Consider the following 22,564-nt stretch of genomic DNA (forward strand, 5'->3'; position numbering starts at 1 on the left):
ATTCCCACACAGACCTTTCTGTCCTCAGTCTCCTCCATTGTTGGAGTGATGCCAAATGCAAATTGGAGGAACAGCACCTCATATTTTGTTTGGGCGGCTCACAGCTTGCTTGTTGATTTCTCTAACTTCAAGTAACCCCGGCATTCCTGCTCTCTCCATCTCTCCCCCACCCAAGTCGCACTAGCTTCTTGTTTTCACCTAACAAGCAGCTAACAATGACCTGTTCCCCTTTACCGTCATTACTTTTTTGCATATCTTTCATTCATTGTTCTCTATCTCTCAACATCCTCGTCTATATCTCTCATTTCCCTTTTCGCTAACTAGTCTGAAGAAGGGTCTCGGCCCGAAATGTCACCCATTCTTTCTCTCCTGAGATGCTGCCTGAACTACTCCAGCATTTTGTGTCTGCCTTCTTATACTGTTTTCTATCATCTTCAAGGGAATCTTCAAACCATTACATAGGAGGTCAGTGCCCAATGAGCCCACAATGTACATTAATTGTATATTTACCCCAGACCTGTGTACCGCTCCTGCTCTGCCTTAGGTGCTCGTTGGATAGAAAAACATTTACGGACTGTTTTTCATTTCTAGATATAGAAACATAGAATCATAGAAAATAGGTGCAGAAATACCTTCCATCCAGCACCGACATTCAATATAATCATGGCTGATCAACCAGAATCAGTAACCCATTCCTGCTTTCTCCCCATATCCCCTGATTCCATTAGCCCTAAGAACCACATCCAACTCTGTCTTGAATACATCCAGTGAATTGGTCTCCACTGCCTTCTGTGGCTGAGAATTCCACAGATATGGCAACCCTGACAATTACTCTCCCGCTCCCTTATTTCCTTGCGATTGTTTTGAGATAAGCATCCCTGTCCTCTCTTTGTCATAGAGTGATAGAGTGACACAGCATGGAAACAGGCCCTTCAGCCCAACTTACCCACAGGCCAACATGCTCCAGCTACACTAGTACCACCTACCCGCGTTTGGTCCACATTCCTCCAAACCTGTCCTATTCATGTACCTGTCTAACTGTATCTTAAACGTTGGGATAGTCCCAGCCTCAACGACCTCCTCTGGCAGCTTGTTCCATCCACCAACCACCCTTTGTGTGAAAAAGCTACCCCTCAGATTGCTATTAAATCTTTCCACCTTAACCTTAAACCTATATCCTCTGGTCTTCGATTCACTTACTCTGGGCAAGAGACTGTATTCCTATCATGATTTTATACACCTCTATAAGATGACTCCTCATCCTCCTGCACCCAAGGGATAGAGTCCCAGGCTATTGTACAGCTCCCTACAGCTCACACCCTCTAGTCCTGGCAACATTGCAATAAATCTTCTCTGTCCTCTTTCCGGCTTGACAACATTTTCCCTATAACATGGTGCCCAGCCAGAACTGAACACAATACTCTAAATGCGGTCTCACCAACGTCTTATACAACTGCGACATGACCTCCCAACTCTCTCTTCGATTCCCCTTTTTGAGCCTCCTAGTCGATTCGATTTAAGTTATGAAGGAAAGTAAACTGCAGATGCTGGTTTAAATCGAAGGTCGACACAAAATGCTGGAGTAACTCAGCGGGTCAGGCAGCATCTCTGGAGAGAATCAGTCACATCAGTCTGAATAAGAGTCTCGATACGAAACGTCACCCATTCCATCTCTCCAGAGATGCTGCCTGACCCGCTGAGTTACTCCAGCATTTTGTGTCTACCTTCATTTTAATTTAATGTTGTTTCCATTAATTCCCTCAAATTGTCAGCGTCCCAGACCCGTGGGGTGTTGGGGAAGAAAGAAGACCAAAAATGTCAAACGCTGCAAGTTGTAACACTGGATATTTTTGTGGCATCAACTGAAAACCGTGCCCGCCCAGATCGCCCTTCACTGTTTACTTTGTCGACGAGCCACACTTCACAGACGAAATTAGAGGCCCCTTTGTTTTTTTAAAGGGGTGGGACTTGGGTTGTTTTGTGCAAAATGGAAGTGAAGCGAGAAACGGGGGAACTTGCTGAAGCGGCCTCTGCACACACACGGGACAATCTGCACTCATACCAAGTGTAAATACTCCGTACAGAAGACCACCCGTAGTCAGGATTAGACCCGGCCGTGCAGAAGAGCCCCCATACCCGCGGATCACTGGCCCTGCAAGGCAGCAACTCTACCGTGCCGCCCACCGGAGACGCTGGGACTTGTAACTGGTGACAAGGCAGAGTCGCGGTCAGTCTCCTGCCGCAGAGTGGCTGTATATTCCAAATGGCGATCTGCTTTTTCAGGCCGGACACACGAGCAACTCTATCTCACGGACTAGACTTCCTCGCCAGCGAGCTGGACAAGCGGGTGTAAAGGTTTGCAGCAACCAAGATTCCGGGGGGCATCGAATCAGGTGAACAAATGTCGTAGAGAGGAGGTGAAAAGATATATCCTTTTTGTTGTCTGGGAGTCTGATGGGAATTTTGCTAACGGCTTTCATCGTCTATCTTCAGCGTTCAACGAATGCAAAACGTAATTGAATTTCCCGTCCACGAGAGCAAGGAAAAGAGAGTTACGACCTTCTGACGGTCGTTTCACAAATGTTGCGTTAACCATCTGGCTGTTTTCGTGTGCTTCTGTTTAATTCCTATTTTGGAGCAGACGTTGGCAAAATGTCGTCATATTCTCCTCCTTTCCCGTATCCCAGAAACAACACCGATTGTCCAGACCGTGCAAAATCCCAAATTTAAAAATGTCCTTGTTTTCAAGTAATCGTGATCTCACCCTTTGTTTACAAAATAGACAATAGGTGCAGGAGGAGGCCGTTCAGCCCTTCCAGCCAGCACCGCCATTCAATGTGATCAAGGCTGATCATTCACAATCAGTACCCCGTTCCTGCCTTCTCCCCATACCCCCTGACTCCACTATTATTAAGAGCTCTATCTAACTCTCTCTTGAAAGCATCCAGAGAATTGGCCTCCACTGCCTTCTGAGGCAGAGAATTCCACAGATTTACAACTCTCTGAGTGAAAAGTTTTTCCTTATCTCCGTTCTAAATGGCCTACCCCTTATTCTTAAACTGTGGCCCCTGGTTCTGGACTTCCCCAACATTGGGAACATGTTTCCTGCCTCCAGCATGTCCAGTCCCTTAATAATCATATGTTTCAATAAGATCCCCTCTCATCCTTCTAAATTCCAGTGTATACAAGCCCAGTCGCTCCAGTCTTTCAACATACGACAGTCCCGCCATTCCGGGAATTAACCTGGTGAACCGAGGCTGCACTTCCTCAATAGCAAGAATGTCCTTCCTCAAATTTGTAGACCAAAACTGCACACAGTACTCCAGTTGTGGTCTCACTCGGGCCCTGTACAACTGCAGAAGGACCTCTTTGCTCCTAAACTCAACTCCTCTTGTCATGAAGGCCAACATGCCATTAGCTTTCTTCACTGCCTGCTGTACCTGCATGCTTACTTTCAGTGACTGATGAACAAGGACACCCAGATCTCTTTGTACCATCTGACACCATTCAGATAATAATCTGTCCTCCTGTTCTTACCACCAAAGTGGATAACCTCACATTTATCCACATTAAACTGCATCTGCCATGCATCTACCCACTCACACAACCTGTCCAAGTCACCCTGCGTCCTCATAGCATCCTCCTCATAGTTCACACTGCCACCCAGCTTTATGTCATCTGCAAATTTGCCATTCCCGCCATTCCTGGAATTAACCTAGTGAACCTACGCTGCACTCCCTCAATAGCAAGGATGTCCTTCCTCAAATTTGAAGACCAAAACTGCACACAGTACTCCAGGTGCGGTCTCACTCGGGCGTTGTCTTTCCTTCCTTAACACCAGCTTTGGCTGTTAAAGGTCTCCACTGTGCTCAGAAGATAGAGACAAATGCTGGAGTAACTCAGCCGGACAGGCAGCATCTCTGGAGAGAAGGAATGAGTGAATTTTCCGGTCGAGACCCTTCTTCAGACTGAGGGTCAGGGGAGAGGGAGGCACGGAGTTATGGAAGGGTAAAACGAGACATCAAAAGAGTTGCAGATCAAGGAAAAGGTCAAATGTACCATTGTTAGCTTGGAGAAGCTGACAACAAAGCAAATAGAGATAAAATGTCAGTCAGACTGGTCTGAGAACTGGGAAGGGAGAGAGAGGGAATACAATAGGTACTTGAAGTTAGAGAAGTCAATGTTCATACTGCTGGGGTGTAAGCTTCCCACGCGAAATGTGAGATGCTGTTCCGCCAATTTGCGCTGGGCCTCACTCTGACAATGGAGGAGGCCCAGGACAGAAAGGTCAGTGTGGGAGTGGGAGGGGGAGTTAAAGTGTTTGGCAACCGGGAAATTAGGTAGGTTTAGGTGGACTGAGCGGAGGTGTTCAGCGAAACGATGACCGAGCATGCACTTTGTCTCGCCGAGAAACAGGGGTCCACACCTGGAACAGCGGATACAGTGGATGAGGTTGGAGGAAGTGCAAGTGAACCTCTGCCTCACCTGGAAAGACTGTCAAGGTCCTTGGACGGAGTCGAGGTAGGAGGTATAGGGTTCTTAGTCCCAGGCAGCAGAGTGTGTCCAACAGCCCTGCATTCTGCATCATGTTATATTCTTTTGTTTGTAAACCTAGGTACTATAACAACATTTAAAAGACATTTGGATTTGTACATGGATAGGAAAGGTTCAGAGGTACATGGGCATAATTGCAGGCAGGTAGGACTAGAGTAGATGGAACATCTTGGTCATAGTATCATAGAACCATAGAGTGACACAGTGTGGAAACAGGCCCTTCACACTAACTTGTCCACACTGGCCAATGTCCATGCTACACTAGTCCCACCTGCCTGCGTTTGGGCCAGATCACTCCAAACCTGCCCTATCCATGTACCTGTCTAACTGTTTCTTAAATGTTGGGATAAATCCTTCCTCAACTATCTCCTCTGGCAACTTGTTCCATACACCCACCACCCTTTGCGTGAGAAAGTTACCCCACGGTTTCCTATTAAATCTTTTCCCCTTCACCTTAAACCTATGTCCTCTGGTCCTCGATTTGCTCACTTTGGGCAAGAGACTCTGCACATCTACCCGATCTACTTCTCTCATGATTTTTACACATCAACAAGATCACCCCTCATCCTCCTGCTCTCCAAGGACCAGTCTACTCAATCTCTCCCTATAGCTCATACCCTCTAGTCCGGGCAACATCCTCTTTAATGTTCTCGCAACATCCTTTTTTTTAGATTTAGAGATTAAGCGCGGAAACAGGCCCTTCGGCCCACCGAGTCCGTGCCCCCCAGCGATCCCCGCACATTAGCACTATCCTACACACACTAGGGACAATTTTTACATTTACCCAGTCAATTAACCTATATACCTGTACGTCTTTGAAGTGTTAAGAGCAAGGCTGAGCGGAAGGAAGTTTGGATGACTAGGGAAATTGAAGCTCTGGTCAAGAGTAAGGAGGCATGGGCCAGGTATAAGCAGCTGGGATCAAGTGTATCACTGGAGGAGTTTCGGGAACCAAGGAGCAAGCTAAACGAGGAAATCAGGAGGGAAAAAATGGGACGCATGTTAGCTCTGGTGGATAATCCCCAGAGATTTTACATAAAGGGGAAAAAGGGTAACCGGAGAGAGAGAGAGTGGGACCCCTCAGGAATCAAAGTGGTCAACTCTGTGTGGAGCCACAGGAATTGGGCAAGATCCTCAATGAGTATTTCTCCTCTGTTTTTACCGTGGAGAAAGACAGGAGGACTGAGGAACTTGAGGAAGTCGCTGGAAATGTCTGGAGAACAGTCAGTGTTACAGTCGAAGAGGATCTGAAGTTCCTGACGTGTATGAAGGTGGACAAATCTCCAGGGCCTGATCAGATATATCCAAGAACACTGTGGGAAGCTCGAACGAAAATTGCAGGAGTGCGGGCGGAAATTTACAGGTCGTCATTAAATGCAGGAGAGGTGCCGGAAGACTGGAGGGTGGCAAATGTTGTGCCCTGATTCGAGAAGCCTGCAGGGAAAAGGCTGGGAACTATAGGCTGGCGAGCTGAACATCTGTAGTTGGAAAGTACCTGGAGAGTATTCTGAGGGACAGGGTACACATACATTTAGATGGACAAGGGCTGATCAGGGATAGTCCAAGTCAAGTCAAGTTTATTTGTCACATGCACATACACGATGTGCAGTGAATTGAAAGCATGGTTTTGTTCAGATGCAGTTGACGCAGATGGAGATGTAGTTCCTTGCATCTCCACCTTCGTCTCCTTTACCGCACTAGTATTTTGATTGAGAACGACGACGTCGTAGGTTATGGGCTCTTATCTTTTCAACCAGTCTTCCGTGTGTGGGTCCTTGTAGAAGCCCATGTAAAACATATCAACCACACTGCCCTCATCAATAAAACGGTCCCGCCCAAAACACTATCCGTCCCCTCCCTCCACAGATGCCCGACCCACTGAGTTTCTCTCATCTAAATATAAATTATAACATGTGTTATTTATGATATACTGCTCCTTTTCCTTCTCTCAGTTCTCAGATGAAGTCACCATGCTACCTTCTCGACCCTATTGCGTTATTTGAATAAGCTGACAGTGGCATATAATGAAGACCTTTGACTGCTCATTCCTCTGCCTTCTTCAGCTTCTCGGCCAAATAGTTTCAGGTAAAATTAGTTCTGAGTCCCTGTAAGCTGCAATCTGGCTCAAGAGCTGTTTCAGTTGAAAGAAAAATGAAAATGTATCTATGGAAATATAATTCTAAATAAAACAGTGGAGCGTAGGAACAGGTCCTTGATGTTAGCACCTGATGTCTGTGTCAAACATGATCCCAAATTAAACTAATCCCTTCTTCGTGAAACTTTCCCCATCTGACCTTCATGCTCAACCCTCGACCATACCATACCATTGAACTTTATTTATCCCAGGAGGGAGATTGGTCTGCCAACAGTCATAAAACACATGATACATGAAGCATGAAATTGGAGGATTGGGGATGTACAAAGATCGAGGAGGGGGGAGCGGGGGTGTTGAAGGAGGGGAGGGGGAAGGGGGGAGGGGAGTCAGTCAACGCCATGACGGAAGGGGGAAGGGTTGTACAGTTTGATCGCTACGGGAAAAATGATCTCCTGTGGCGTTCTCTACTGCCACTTGGTGGAACCAGTCTGTTGCTGAAGGTGCTCCTCAGGTTGACCAGTGTGTCATGGAGGGGGTGAGCTGTTATTGTCCAAGATGCTCTGCAGTTTGAGATGCATCCTCCTCTCCAAGACCATCTCCCATGAACCCAACTCTGCCCCCAGGATGGAGCGAGCCTTCCTGATGAGTTTGTTAATTCTAGTTTAGTCCACGGCCTTCGCCCTGCTGCCCCTGCGCTCTACAGCGGAGAAGATGGCACTGGCCACCACCGATTGGTAGAACATCTGCAGCATCTTACCGCAGATGTTGAAGGAGCGGAGCCTTCTCAAAAAGTACAGCCTGCTCTGTCCCTTCTTGTACAGGGCCTCAGCATTCCTGGACCAGTCTGGTTTACTAGTCTTTGACATTTCCACGCTAGGAATAAAGGTTCTGTCTGTCTATCTATGCCTTTCACAATTTTACAAACTTCTATCAGGTATTCCCTCAGCTGCCGATGACCAAGAGAAAAAAATTTGAATTTACTACCTGATTGTATACTTTCCACTGTGCATCTGTAGATATTGATAAGAGTTATTGGAGATAAACTGATCTTGTCGTTTGTCGCTTGAAGAAGTGGAAGTGCTGGTGTGCTACTTTGGTCTTCAATTTTCAATGTTTCATTTTCATTTTTAATGAAAATCCCTAATCTTCAATGTGGTTGGTTAGTCCAGGAATAATGGTTGGAGATATTTAGTTTAGTTTTGTTCAGTTTAGAGATACAGCGCGGAAACAGGCCCTTCGGCCCACCGAGTTTGCACCAACCAGTGATCCCCGCGCACTAACACTGTCCTGCACAAACTAGGGATCATTTAAATTGACACCAAGCCAATTAACCTACAAACCTACAAGTCTGTGGAGTGTGAGGGGTAACTGAAGATCTCGGAGAAAACCCCACGCTGGTCACGGGGAGAATGTAAAAGCGCCGTGCAGACAGCATCCTTAGTCAGGATGGAACCCGGGACTCTGGCGCTGTGAGGCAGCAACTCTACCGCTGCATCACAGTGCTGCCATATACACCCAGGAACTTAAAGATTTAACTATATCCACTTTGGCCCCATTGATGCTGATTGGACACGTGCTGCACCATGCTTCCTGAAGTCAATTACTAGCTCTTTTGCCTTGTTAACATTGAGGGAGAGGGTGTTGTCAAAAAGCGTGCCCTACACATCTGTTTTAAACTTTGCCTCCCTCACCTTAAAGCTATGTCCTCTAGTCTAAGACATTTCCACCCTGGGGGGAAAAGGTTCTGACTCTCTACCCTATCAATGCCTCTCACTATTTAAGACACTTCAATCAGGTGTCTCCTCAACCTCTGACGCGCCACAGAAAACAATCCAACTTTGTCCATTCTCGTCTGACAGCTAATACTCTCTGATCCAAGCACCATTGTGGTAAATCCCTTCTGCACTTCCTCGGAAACCTCTCCAATCTTCCTGTACAAGGTGCGACCAGAACTGCGTGCAATACTCCAAATGTGGCCCATCAATGGTTTTGTAAAGCTGCAACCTGACCTCTTGACTCTTGTACTCAATGCCCCACCCAATGTGGAAACTCTTTCTTTACTGTTAGTAGCTGTGTGGTAGCTAAGGTAAACACTGAACATCTACGTGTTTGTGTTAATCTACCTCAGGTGTGACACAAGAATCTGGAGTAACTCAGTGGTTAGACGGCATCTCTGGGGAAAAGGAATAGGTGATGTTTCGGGTCAAGACCCTTCTTCAGACTCTGGAGTCTGGAGTCTTCAGGAGTCTGAAGAAGGGTCCCGACACGGGCGGCACGGTAGCACAGCGGTAGAGTTGCTGCTTTACAGCGAATGCAGCGCCGGAGGCTCAGGATCGATCCTGACTACGGGTGCTGCACTGCAAGGAGTTTGTACGTTCTCCCCGTGACCTGCGTGGGTTTTCTCCGAGATCTTCGGTTTCCTCCCACACTTCAAAGACGTACAGGTATGTAGGTTAATTGGCTGGTTAAATGTAAAAAAATTGTCCTTAGTGGGTGTAGGATAGTGTTAATGTACGGGGATCGCTGGGCGGCACGGACTTGGTGGGCCGAAAAGGCCTGTTTCCGGCTGTATATATATGATATGATATGACATGACACGAAACGTCACCTATCCATTTTCTCCAGAGATGCTGTCTAACCCATAGAGTTACTCCAACTTTTTATGTCTATCTTCAGTTTAAACCAGCATCAGCACTTCTTTCCCACATATATCAGGTGTTATACTGTTTGAATTCATTTATTGTCTTGCAGCTCAGTGGACAAGTGACAGCAAGTTGGCCGCCACAGGTTCCTCTGTTCCATTCCCTGGAACTGATAGGGAATTCAACAATTTGAACTGGGACTTCTCAGATTCCAGCAGGAATCTCCCCATTACCGAAGTGCATAAAGGAAAGCTCATCATATTTGAAAAGTACAAGAATCGAATTAAAGTTGACATATCAGATGGATCCTTTGAATTAAAAGATGTCAGAAAAGCAGACAGTGGCCACTATAAAATAACGGTGAACTTAGACCCGCAGAGGACCAGAATCCTAACTCTTGAAATCATTGGTAAGTAGCCAGAGTGTTGGTAATTATTTCAATGAAATGGTGACAGTGTGCTGACTCTCACATCTTCACAGAGGAACTCTGGAGCTCTGTCAGAGTGACCATCGGGTTCTTGGTCACCTCCCTGACCAAGGCCCTTCTCCCCCGATTGCTCAGTTTGGCCGGGCGGCCAGCTCTATGAAGAGTCCTAGTGGTTCCAAAGTTCTTCCATTTAAGAACGACGGAGGCCACTGTGCTCTTCGGGACCTGCAATGCTGCAGAAATTGTTTTATACCCATTCCCCAGATCTGTGTCTCGACACAATCCTGTCTCAGAGGTCTACGGACAATTCCTTCATCTTCATATGTTGGTTTTTGCTCTGACATGCACTATCAACTGTGGGACCTTATATAGACAGGTGTGTGCCTTTACAAATTATGTCCAATCAATCTAATTTACCACTGGTGGACTCCAATCAAGTTGTAGAAACATCTCAAGGATAATCAATGGAAACAGGATAAACCTAAGCTCAATTTTGAGTGTCATAGCAAAGGATCTGAATACTTATGCAAATATGATATTTCAGTTTTTTTTTAATTACTTTGCAAACATTTCTAAACACCTGTTTTTGCTTTTTTATTATGGGGTATTGTGTCCATATTGATGATTAAAAAATTGAATTTAATCCATTTTAAAATAAGGCTGTAACATATCAAAATGCGGAAAAATCGAAGGGGTCTGAATATTATCTGAATGCACTGTATGTATTCGACATGTGTTGAAGGCAGCCGTAACCACAGGGTTATGAATTTTGTTAAGCCAATTAAGGGAATAGATTTTGCAAGTTTGTAGAGGATACAAAAGTGGGTGGTTTTGCAGATAGTGAAGATGAATGTCAAAAATGGCAACTGGATCTAGATCGGTTGGCCAGGTGGGCTGAGGAATGGTTGATGGAATTTAACACAGAGAAACGTGAGTTGTTACATTTTGGAAAGTCTAACATGGGCAAGTTCCACACAGTGAATGGTAGGGCTCTGGGGAGTGTTGTAGAGCAGAGAGATCTAGAAGAACAGGTATGTAGTTCTTTGAAGGTGGAGTCACAGGTAGATAGGGTAGTCAAAAAGGCCTTTGGCACATTGGCCTTCAACAATCACAGTATTGAGTAAAGAATTTGGAAGGTCATGTTGCAGTTATAGAAAACATTGGTGGGGCTGCATTTAGACTATTGTGTTCAGTTCCGAGCACCATGTTACAGGAAACATGATGTCATGTTAGAAAGGATACAGAGAGGATGTACGAGGATGTTGCCAGGACTCGAGGATATGAGCTATAGGGGGAGGTTGAGCAGGCTGGGACTCTATTCCTTGGAGTGCAGGAAGATGAGGGGTGATCTTATGGAGGCGTATAAAATCATGAAACGAGTAGATCGGGTTGACACACAGAGTCTCTTGCCCAAAGTGGGGGAATCGAGAACCCAGGACATGTGTTTAATGTGGAGGGGAAAAGATTTAATAGGAGTCTGAGGGGTAACTTTTTCATCCAAAGGCTGGTGAGGATATGGAACGAGATGCCGGAGGAAGTAGTTTAGGCAGGGACCATTGCACCATTTAAGAAACAATTAGACAGGTACATGGATGGGACAGATTTGGAGGGGTATGTGGTGAAATCGAGGAGATTACGGTGACTGGGAGGATGGAAGTTTGTGGGCAAAATGGGCATGTACTGGGGTGAGGGGAGGGTGTGTCACAGGGAAGGGGGAGGTAGGTAGGGAGGTTATTACATGAAATTGGAGATATTAAAGTTCATACCATTGGGTTCTAAGATACCCAAGTGGCAGAGTGAAAGATTGATTATTGGACTTGACTGGAGCTTACAAGCCAATGTTAGAACATTGTATTCTCCAATTTCAGGTGACTAACCTACTCCGATTACTATTTTCTTGAACATATTTTAATAATTGGGATTTAAGTTTATGTGATGTAATCCCTAAATCTGAAAATGAGCAGACCTGGAAGCATTGATCTGTGAAGTTTAATTTAGTTTATTGTTATATATACCGAGGTACAGTGAAAAGCTTTTTGTTGCGTGTTATCCAGTCAGCCGAAAGACTATACATGATTACAATCAAGCCATCTGTGCAGTGTACACTTCCAGGATAAATGGAATAACGTTTAGTGTAAGATAAAGTCTAGTAATGTCTGAATTAAGACAGTCCGAGGGTCTCCAATGATGTAGATGGTAGCTCAGGACCACTCTAGATGGTGATAGGATGGTTCAGTTGCTTGATAACAGCTGGGAAGAAACTGTCCCTGAATTTAGAGATATGTGTTTCACATTTCTGTATCTCATTTCTGATGGGAGAGGGAATGTCCAGGGTTATAGACAATAGGTGCAGGAGGAGGCCATTCGGCCCTTCAAGCCAGCACCGCCATTCAATGTGATCATGGCTGATCATTCTCAATCGGCACCCCTTCCTGCCTTCTCCCCATAACCCCTGATTCCGCTATCCTTAAGAGCTCTATCTAGCTCTCTCTTGAATGCATTCAGAGAATTGGTCTCTACTGCCTTCTGAGGCAGAGAATTCCACAGATTAACAACTCTCTGACTGAAAAAGTTTTTCCTCATCTCAGTTCTAAATGGCCTACCCCTTATTCTTAAACTGTGGCCCCTTGTTCTGGACTCCCCCAACATTGGGAACATGTTTCCTGCCTCTAACGTGTCCAACCCCTTAATAATCTTATACGTTTCGATAAGATCTCCTCACATCCTTCTAAATTCCAGTGTATACAAGCCTAGTCACTCCAGTCTTTCAACATATGACAGTCCCGCCATTCTGGGAATTAACCTAGTAAACCCACGCTGCACGCCCTCAATAGCAAGACTCGTTTTACCATTGGACTCGTCTTACTAGACTCGTCTTTGATGATGCTGGGGCCTTGCCGAGGCAGTGTGGTGTAGAGAGTGTCAATGGAATGTTATTAATAGACATGAAAAGAATATAAGGTAGACACAAAATGCTGGAGTAACTCAGCGGGTCAGGCAGTATCTCTGGGTGACATTTTGGGTTAAGACCTTTCTTCAGACTGATGTCAGGGAAGGGGGCGGGACAAAGATAGAATGTAGTCGGAGACAGCAAGACTAGTGGGAGAACTGGGAAGGGGGAGGGGATAGAGAGGGAAAGCAAGGGCTATCTGAAGTTAGAGAGGTCAATGTTCATACCACTGCGGTGTAAACTGCCCAAGCAAAATATGAGGTGCTGTTCCTCCAATTTGCGCTGGGCCTCACTCTGACAATGGAGGAGGCCCAGGACAGAAAGGTCAGATTGGGAATGGGAGAGGCAGTTGAAGTGCTGAGCCACCGGGTAGGTTAAGACGGACTGAGCAGAGGTGTTCAGTGAAATGATCGCCGAGGCTGCGCTTGGTTTCGCCGATGAGGAGAAATGATGTAGAGATTTACATCGGCGAAACCAAGCGCAGGCTCAGCGATCGCTTCGCTCAACACCTGCGCTCGGTCCTCATTGGCCAAACTGGTCTCCCGGTGGCCGAGCACTTCAACTCCCCCTCCCATTCCCAGTCTGACCTTTCTGTCATGGGCCTCCTCCAGTGCCATAGTGAGGCCCACCGGAAATTGGAGGAACAGCACCTCATATTTCGCCTGGGCAGCTTGCAGCCCAGTGGTATGAACATCGACTTCTCCAACTTTAGATAGTTCCTCTGTCCCTCTCTTCCCCTCCCCCTTCCCAGTTCTCCCACTGTCTTCCTGTCTCCACCTATATCCTTCCTTTGTCCCGCCCCCCTAACATCAGTCTGAAGAAGGGTCTCGACCCGAAACGTCACCCATTCCTTCTCTCCTGAGATGCTGCCTGACCTGCTGATTTACTCCAGCATTTTGTGAATAAATACCTTCGATTTTTACCGGCATCTGCAGTTATTTTCTTATACTAGAGATGAAAAGAATGTAATCAGGCTGATGGCAGATGGTGGCTGAGAAATGTGAATCATTCTATTGTGGGAAGATGTTTGAGAAATGTCAACGTAACCTCGAGGGCATAGTCCTAAATGGGGTGTGAGAGAGATGGGGGTGAGAACATGACCTGGTATCAAGGCAACAACCTTTCCCTCAATGTCCACAGGACAATGGAGATAGTGATCGACTTGAGAAAGGAAGTGGTTCACATGCCCCAGTCTGCAGTTATGGCGCCAAAGTAGAGATGTTTGAAACTTTTAAGTTCCTCGGTGTAAATATCACCAGCAGCTCGTCCTGGACCACCCACATCGAAGCAAAGGCCAAGAATGCCGGCCGACACTTCCACCTCCTCAGAAGGCATTGGAGCGTGGCCAGGGTGGTGTGTGTCTCCGATGATGCCGGCTGCCTTTTTGAGGCAGCGACTCTTGCAGATCCCTTTAATAAATCTGCAATTACTTTTGTATACTTGAGGTAAAAAAAAAAGGTCAAAGAGAAATTGACTCTGATGTTCTCCAGATCCTCTCTCCACACCGTCCATCTCCAGTGAATACAACCCTGGGACCCACATGGCTGTGCTGAACTGCACGGTGCAGAGAGGGAGAGCTACTTCCATTCTGTGGATCAGAGAAGGGGTTGTTCTCCCAGTGAGCCAACGGCAGTCCCTGTCTGATGGGAATGTAACTTTTACCATTTGGAACGCAGAGGGATCAGACTCTGGCTATTACACATGCAGCGTGGAAAACCAAGTCAGTCGAACCAACAGCACCTACCAGCTGATCATCAAGGGTAAGTCTGTCACGGTTTTTGCAAAGGCCAATTGCACAAATGTTCACCATTTGACCCAGGTTGTTTATGCTACACAAGAAGTGGCATGGAGGTGCATCGGTACAGTTGCTGCCTCGTAGTTCTTACAGCTCCAGTGACCCAGGTTCGATCCTGGCTGCGGGCCGTTTTAAATAATAGAAGATAGACACAAAAAGCTGGAGTAACTCAGCGGGTCAGGCAGCATCTCCGGAGAGAAGGAATAGTTGACGTTTCGGGTCGAGACCCTTCTTCAGACTGAGAGTCAGGGGAAAGACTTTCCTTGAACATCTGTACGGAGTTTGTACGTTCTCCCCGTGACCCGCATGGATTTCCTCCCACACTCCATAGATGTGCATGTTTGTAGGGTTAATTGGCTTGGTATCAATATTTTAAAAATATGCCTAGTTTAGGATAGTATTAATGTGCAGGGATCGGTGGTCGGTGCGAACTCGATGGGCCGAAGAGCCTGTTTCTGCGCTGTATAAACTAAACTAGATAAAACTAAAAACTCCTGCCAACTTTTGTTATCTGACCTTATCAGCAGAAGATATCACCCCGTTCTCCACAGTGTGTTTAACTTCCAGTTTATAGATACAGAGAAACAACGCGGAAACATGTGCTTCAGTCTACTGAGAGAGCTGGATAGAGCTCTTAAGGATAGCGGAGTCAGGGGGTATGGGGAGAAGGCAGGAACGGGGGACTGATTGAGAATGATCAGCCATGATCACATTGAATGGCGGTGCTGGCTGGAAGGGCCGAATGGCCTCCTCCTGCACCTATTGTCTATTGTCTATCCTACACACACGAAGGACAATTTACAATTGTACCGAAGTCAACTTACCTACAAACCAGCATGTCTTTGCAGTGTGGGAGAAAACCCACGCAGGGGAGAACGTACAAACTCTGTGCAGACAAGCACCCGAAGTGAGGACCGAACCTGGGGTCTCTGGCACTGTAAGGCAGCAACTCTACCACTACGCCATCGTGCAGCCCAAGTTGTAAAGGTTGATTGCACAGATGCTGGCCAAATGTCCCATGTTAATGTTTATGCTTCACAAGAGCCCCTCTCCACACTTGTTATCTGACCTTATCAGCATATGTTATCATTCCGTTCACTCCAGTGTGTTTAACTTCCTTAAGAAATACCCTATACAGTTTGCCCAAGGCACTCTACACTCCAAGCGTTGTAAGGCAGCGACTCTACCGCTGCGCCACCGTGCATCGTGCTCCACGCACGTGCAACAACAGCCCTGGTTCGCCGCTGCGAGAAGATAAGACAGCACTAAGAACTTCTGAAAGATTGTCGGCACCAGAAACGTGCGGACTCTTTGTGTATTGCCCAGGAGACGTCTGCTGTGTGATTATGGATTGTACACCAGAATCAAAGAACTTCATTGTACCTAGATGCGTGACAATAAAATATCACCGATTCTTTGCATTGAATCAAAAACAAGATAGATACAAAGGGAAGTCTTCTCCACATCATAGACATTTAAATTAAAATCTACAGGAGGTAACCAAAGGTGCTTTATTTTGTTGTAGGGTATGACTCCCATCCCAGAGCGTGGGTTGGATTGTACCTGTCCATATTCGTGGTGATCACATCGGTTCTCGTGTTCAGCGCTCTGTTGGTACATGGTGAGTATTGATTCTCTGGTAAAACCATGTCCTTGTATGTGGCGGTGTGGACTCAGTCAGAGGGTGGTGAATCTGTGGGATTCGTTGCCACAGATGGCTGTGGAGGCCAAGTCAATGAATATTTTTCAAGGCAGAGATAGTGCGGGTGTCAGGGGTTGTGAGGAGAAGGCAGGAGAATGGGTTTAAGAGAGATTGATAGATCAGCCATGATTGAATGGCGGAGTAGATGTGCTAGGCTGAATGGCCTAATTCTCTTTCTATGATGGACACAAAATGCTGGAGTAACTCAGCAGGACAGGCAACATCTCTGGAGAGAAGGAATGTGTGACATTTCGGGTCGAGACCCGTCTTTAGACTGATGAGTGTGTGTATTTTAACCTGAGCATTTGTTAATGCTGATATTATGATTCCCACAGCTGAGACTGCCTTCTGGAATAAACGAAGCACCACTACTCACTGCGACATGAGCGACAGGCACATTGAAACATCACCATCTCCTCGTTCCTCTCCAGTTCACAATGTCCCAATGTTGGGCCCCATCGCTATACCATCAGCACATCTGGAATGAGACCCTAGAACTATCTGGCAAGCTACACAGTGAAAAGAGCTTCTCCCTAAGAAATGCAGCAGTTCAAGATATGGCAGATATTTAAACAACCTTTTCATTTCACTCCGCGGAAATTTATCCCAACTAGAATCAGGATCCCGAGAGAAGATGGCCCATTTTCAGAAGGGATGTGACAAGCCTGGTGCACAATATGGGGGTTGAGAGGGAAAGATAGATCAGCCAAGATTGAACGGCGGAGTCGACCCGATGAGCCGTCAAGGCTATCAAGGTCTGAAGGAGGGTCTTGCCCCGAAACGTCACCCATTCCTTCTATCCAGAGATGCTGCCTGTTCCGCTGAGTTACTCCGGCCTTTTGTGTCTATCATCAGTGTAAACCAGCATCTGCAGTTCTTTCCCACACAAGATTAGAAGTCACGGTATCTGGAAAAGTGTGTTCTTCTTCTTTCGTGTCCATCATATATGTTTCTAATGTTTGGCCAGGCTCTTGCCCAGTGGACAGCCTTCTCGTTTGCCACCACTAGATCTTCCGGGCAGCATTGTTCACCAAGAAGTGGGCATCTTAGTAGGTGTGGCATGGATTGTACAGATGTTCCACATTCACATTCTGTGTCTGCCACATCTGCATCGCCCCGTTTGCTCATATTGCTCTTGCATTGGCCCATCCCTGTACGAAGCCTGTACGATAGTCCGTTAGCATGGCTTGAAGACGGGTTATAAAAACAGAAAAAAATGGTCTTTCTCAGGCTGAAAAGATGCAAGTCGTGGATTGCCCCAACATCAGCTTAGTATAGTTTAGTATAGTATATTAAGCCGCGGGACTTAATAGCGCCCGGTGCGGCTCGGCCGCGGGGCCTTCCATCGCCCGGCTCGGCCGCGGGGACTTCCATCGCCCGGTGCGGCTCGGCCACGGGGATTTTCCATCTCCTTGCGCGGGCTGTGCGGGTCGGTCGCCTCGGTAGAGGTCGAGCTGTCTGTCCGTGGGAGGGGCATGGGGGAAGAGAGAGGAAGTTTTGTTGCCTCCATCACAGTGAGGGGGTGTTTGGAGTCACTGTGATGGATGTTTGTGTTGGGGTTGTGTGTCTTGTGTTTTTTTGTACTGCTGGCAATCTAATTTCGTTCGGTAAAATGAATGACAATAAAAGCTATTCTGATTCTGATGGTCTGGGAGGGGAGAAGAGTGGAACCTAAGAAAAATCTAGAACAACTCAGCGGGACAGGTAGCATCTCTGGAGAGAAGGAACGGGTGATGATTCAGATCGAGACCCTTCTTTAGTGGAACCCAAGCAGGTTTAGCAATGGCATAATATTGATATACTCGTTTATATGCACAGAGCACGATATATTTACAGTAAACTCTGCTGTGTGGGCAGCAAAGAGATAGCATAAACATTGCTTTTTCACTGGAACAAATTCTTAAAGGGGTAGAGAGTCCTTTAAGAATTTGTTCGAGTGCAAAAGCAATGTTTATGCTATCTCGTTGAATTAGGAATGGTGAACATTTAAGGGTAAGATGGACATCAGAACAATGGTGATGATGTTTAGACTTTAGAGATACAGTGCGGCAAACGACCACCAAGTGTGCTAACAATATTCTACAGGCAATTTTACTTTTTTTTACTAAAACCAATATTTTTAGCAAAGCATTTTTTTTTTTGCCAAAGCACTTCCCTCTGGAAGGGGACTCTGGACTGTCGAAGCAGCCACAGCCAGACATAAAACCAGCTTTTTTCACGAGTAGTAGCTCCACTTGCTAATTCAAGTTCTTTACTTTCAGTCTGAATAACACACGTAATACTGGATGAGCACATCAGATTTATTCCACAGTGGGGTTTTTCCTGTGAGGATCTCCAGCCACAATACTAGTGTCTGAAAAGATCTCAACTGAGGAGAGGGGAAGAACAACTTTTCCACGATTGTTTACTATTTTATACAGAAAAGAAAGAGGTGTGACAAAAAGAAATCAATGACCAGTTACAATTCTAATACAATTCCCATGGTTACAGAGAAAACAAAATCATTAATACATTAATTCTCAGAAACCAAGAATATAAGTCACATGCTTTCGGGGAAACGCATCAATCTACCTAGAGTGGATTCAAAACTTTTCCTACTTTCACACGCACCCATATAAGATGTTGTTATTGAGAAGGAAACTTTATCTCTTATACACGAGCAATCTCACAGCTGCACGACCTTGCTCGACTGTTTCAGTACACAGGCTCACACTGTCAGACAGGGGAGTCATTTAAGAACAAAGAATCCCTATACTCCTCTGGCTACTCCCTATCACTCCTAAAGGGACAAACACATTCCATTCCCAATGATAACATTTCTACCACAAGCATCCATCTTACTGCTTTCTACTGAAAATAAGCATCCATTTTATATTAGCTAAAACAACAATAAAAGAAACCATCTTCAACCATCTACAACAAAATATCAACATCTCTAATTAACTATATCAGCTAATAGCATAGATTCTCATACTCAATAACCAAAGTGTCGTCTCTTTTTTGCTCTGGTTTATTTTCACAGACACGTTTAGACCATAATGTTGTATCCTTATTGTTTTCATGTGGTTATGCTTCATTCTTAATTATTAAATATATGTTTGTGTTGTCATTTGTGAGCGGAGCACCAAGGCACATTCCTTGCGTGTGCCAATAAACTTATAAATTTACTTGGCCAATAAACTTATTCAGATTCAGATTAAACCTACAGACCTGCATGCCTTTGGCTTGTGGGAGGAAACCGGAGCACCTGCCATAAAGCCAAGCAGGTCACGAGGAGAACGTGCAAACTCCATACAGACAGCACCAGCACCCATAGTCATGATCGAACCCGGGTGTCTGGCGCAGTCAGGAAGCAACTCTACTGCCATGCTACTATGCTGCCCGAATGTGGACATCAATGCATATTGAACTCAATGGCCTGCATTTCCCAGTATACCAAAGACAGAGACAAAATGCTGAAGTAAAACCCCTGCCCCACTTAGGTGATTTTCTAGGCGACTAGGCTGTCACCACACAGTTGCCGGGGTGTTGCCTGTACGGTCGTGAGTCGTCTCCAAAGAGTCGTAGCGTTTTTCTGGTCGCCGCTAGATTTTGAAATGTTTAAAAAATTTCGGCGACTGTTGGTTTGACGTAGCTTGACGTCTCCTGATGTAGTCGCTGTCGTAGGTTGTCGCCAGGTGATGTAGATTGTCACCGGTGCTGACTTTGGTGAATTCCAAGTGTAGACTTGATTTGATCACCCATCAGTGTAATATGTCCATAAATGATGTTAGGTTTTGTATGTTTTTGCACACAGTATTCTGTTTATAGTTTGAGTTTTAATGTTTGAAGTTTATTGAAATGTATTGACTTTTTTTAAACAATATTTTTGTATGCAACCTTTTAAAAAAATTTAATAATAATAATAATAATACATTTAATTTATATAGCGCTTTTCAGGATACTCAAAGACGCTTTTGTTTGTTTCAATAGCAATAAAGGAAATTCTTGACATTTGACGGAAAATTGATGTATGAAGTTATTGTATTTCAGAGTAGTTTCTCACAGCATTACTTTCAAATATTCATGATGCAGAATGATTGGAAACCTTACCATACACCCCCTTTTCTAAGGAAACTGGGTGAAAGGTGAATTGTCTTCAGCTGTCTTCAGTCTTCAGGATCGTAGCTTGTCGTAGCTTGTCGCGGGTGGACATAGGTTAACTTCGTTTGTCGTAGGTTGTCATCTCTGTGGTGGTAGGTTGGCGTAGGTCTCGTCGTAGGTCTCGTCGTAGGTTGTCGTAGGTGGACGGCCTACTTGCGATGATTGGGTCGCCGTTTGTCGGTAGCTTGCCGTAGCTTGACATCGACTAGGTGCTAGGCTGTTGTAGCTTGTCGTAAACGTGTCGTAGGGGGTCCAGTCGCCGGCTTTTCGGCGACCTGCTATGACTATGACAGTCGCTGGCAGTCGCCTAAAATTGTTAAGACAGGCCCTTAACTCAGCAGGTCAGGCAGCATCTGGGGAAATGGGTTGGTAACATTTCAGAGGACTGAAAGCTGGAAGAGAGAAGGAGCCAGACTAAACATGGTCGGCCACAGGTGACCTCAGGCGAGGGGGTTCCCTGATAGCCAGATTGTCGGACACAGGCTAAAGATAGAATCAGATGGAATAGAAGCCCATAAGAAATACACAGTTGCAAGCTTTAGTTTAGTTTAGTTTAGAGATACAGTGCGGAAACAGGTCCTGACCAGTGATCCCCGCACACTCACACTATCCTACACACACTCTGGACAATTTACATTGACACTAAGGGCAATTTGTTCCAAGGGCTGAAGGCAGCAGAGTGAGGGGAAGGCTATAGAAGGGTCTCGACCCGAAACGTCACCCATTCCTTCTCTCCAGGGATGCTGCCTGACCTGCTGAGTTACTCCAGCATGTTGTGTCCATCTTTATTTAAGAGCGTCAAATGCAGTGATCACTTGTAGCAATCTGGGTCATTGTATACAGAGGACACTATACAGAGAGTCTCACTTATTTTAATCAAAAATAATTTATTCCGTTACGATATAAAATAACATTTACAAACCATAACCGTGGTAGCACACCAACCCATCACCATCATACAAAATCACCAAATTATCTTATGCACTAAATTATTCAAATAACTATAATACAATTCTTCTTGTTGATACGTTCTACCCCCACGGTCCCGGAAATCCCCCAGGATGCCCGTGGACAACGCGTGGTCCCTCTCTAGTACTTCCCGAGCACGGAGGTAACCCTGGCAAAGGGGCACAGAATCTCCCTTCAATGTGCATGGTGTTCCTTTCCTTTCCTGCAGACCATCGAGCTTTTCTCCTCTTCAGATGGTCCTATGACAATCACAGATCAAGCACCTCAGGAAGACACAGATTAGCAAATGCATTTCCAGAAATAGCTCAATTTAATTATTTACAATACTAAACAATTCAAAACAAACCCACCACATTCGTGCAAGTAAAACAGGTTGCCTTAAATATCAAATATATGGAGTATTAAACAACTTTATTACAATCCATGTCAAGGATGCATTCCACCCACTGCGGTGCCCAACGGTCCCGGAAATCCCCCAGTCCCCCTCTAGTACCACCCGGGCGTGGATGTAACCCCGGAAAAGGGGCAGGCAGCCAGCTCGGGCAGAGCCCTCTTCCGCCTGGCGCCGTGACTCGCGGATGGCCAGCTTGGCCAGGCCCAGGAGCCACCCAACCAGGACATCTTCAGCCCTGCCCTCTCCCCTACGCACAGGGTGTCCAAAGATGATGAACGGGCTAGATAGAGAGGATGTTTCCACAAGTGGGAGAGTGTAGGACCAGAGGGCACAGCTCAGAATAAAAGGATGTTACTTTTGAAAGGAAATGTGGTGGAATTTATTTAGTCAGAGGTTGGTGAGTCTGTGGAGTTCAATGCCACAGATGGTTATGGAGGCCAAGCCTTTGGGTACTTTAAAAGCGGAGTTTGATAGGTTCTTGATTTGAACGGGTGTCAAAGTTTACGTGGAGAAGGCAGGAGAATGGGGTTGGGAGGGAAAGATATATCAGCCATGACTGAATGGTTGAGCAGACTCGATGTAATCAGGCAACTGAACCATCCTACCACAACCAGAGAGCAGTGCTGAACTACTATCTACCTCTTTGATGACCCTTGGACTATCCTTGATCAGACTTTGCTGGCTTTACCTTGCACTAAACGTTATTCCCGTATTATGTTTCTATACACTGTAAATGGCTCGATTGTAATCACGTATTCTTTCTGCTGACTGGTTAGCACGCAACAAAAGCTTTTCACTGCACCCCGGAACACATGACAATAAACTAAACTGAACTAAACTATACGAATGGGTCATTTAGCTTAATTCTGCCCTTATATTTTATGAACCTTATA

General features: G+C 45.8%; 1 protein-coding gene across 7 annotated transcripts in view; it reads left to right on the forward strand.

Annotated features, from left to right (window-relative positions):
- The first annotated feature begins 1,964 nt into the window (after window positions 1-1,964).
- Window positions 1,965-22,564, forward strand: part of LOC144603191 (hepatic and glial cell adhesion molecule-like) — a 66,689-nt gene continuing 46,089 nt past the window's right edge. For 2 of the 7 annotated variants that reach the window (XM_078416369.1, XM_078416370.1), the window contains exons 1-6: window positions 1,965-2,417; window positions 4,417-4,521; window positions 6,507-6,639; window positions 9,401-9,700; window positions 14,159-14,428; window positions 15,989-16,084. In XM_078416369.1, coding sequence (XP_078272495.1) covers window positions 6,579-6,639; window positions 9,401-9,700; window positions 14,159-14,428; window positions 15,989-16,084 — 727 coding nt within the window. In that variant the 5' untranslated portion in view covers window positions 1,965-2,417; window positions 4,417-4,521; window positions 6,507-6,578. Of the gene's footprint in view, window positions 2,513-3,802; window positions 3,950-4,416; window positions 4,522-6,506; window positions 6,640-9,400; window positions 9,701-14,158; window positions 14,429-15,988; window positions 16,085-16,500; window positions 22,560-22,564 lie in introns of those variants that run through there. The other 5 variants (XM_078416371.1, XM_078416366.1, XM_078416365.1 and 2 more) reach the window with 5 other exon arrangements.

This window comes from Rhinoraja longicauda, chromosome 19 (assembly GCF_053455715.1).
Source record: "Rhinoraja longicauda isolate Sanriku21f chromosome 19, sRhiLon1.1, whole genome shotgun sequence".
Classification (NCBI taxonomy): domain Eukaryota; kingdom Metazoa; phylum Chordata; class Chondrichthyes; order Rajiformes; family Arhynchobatidae; genus Rhinoraja; species Rhinoraja longicauda.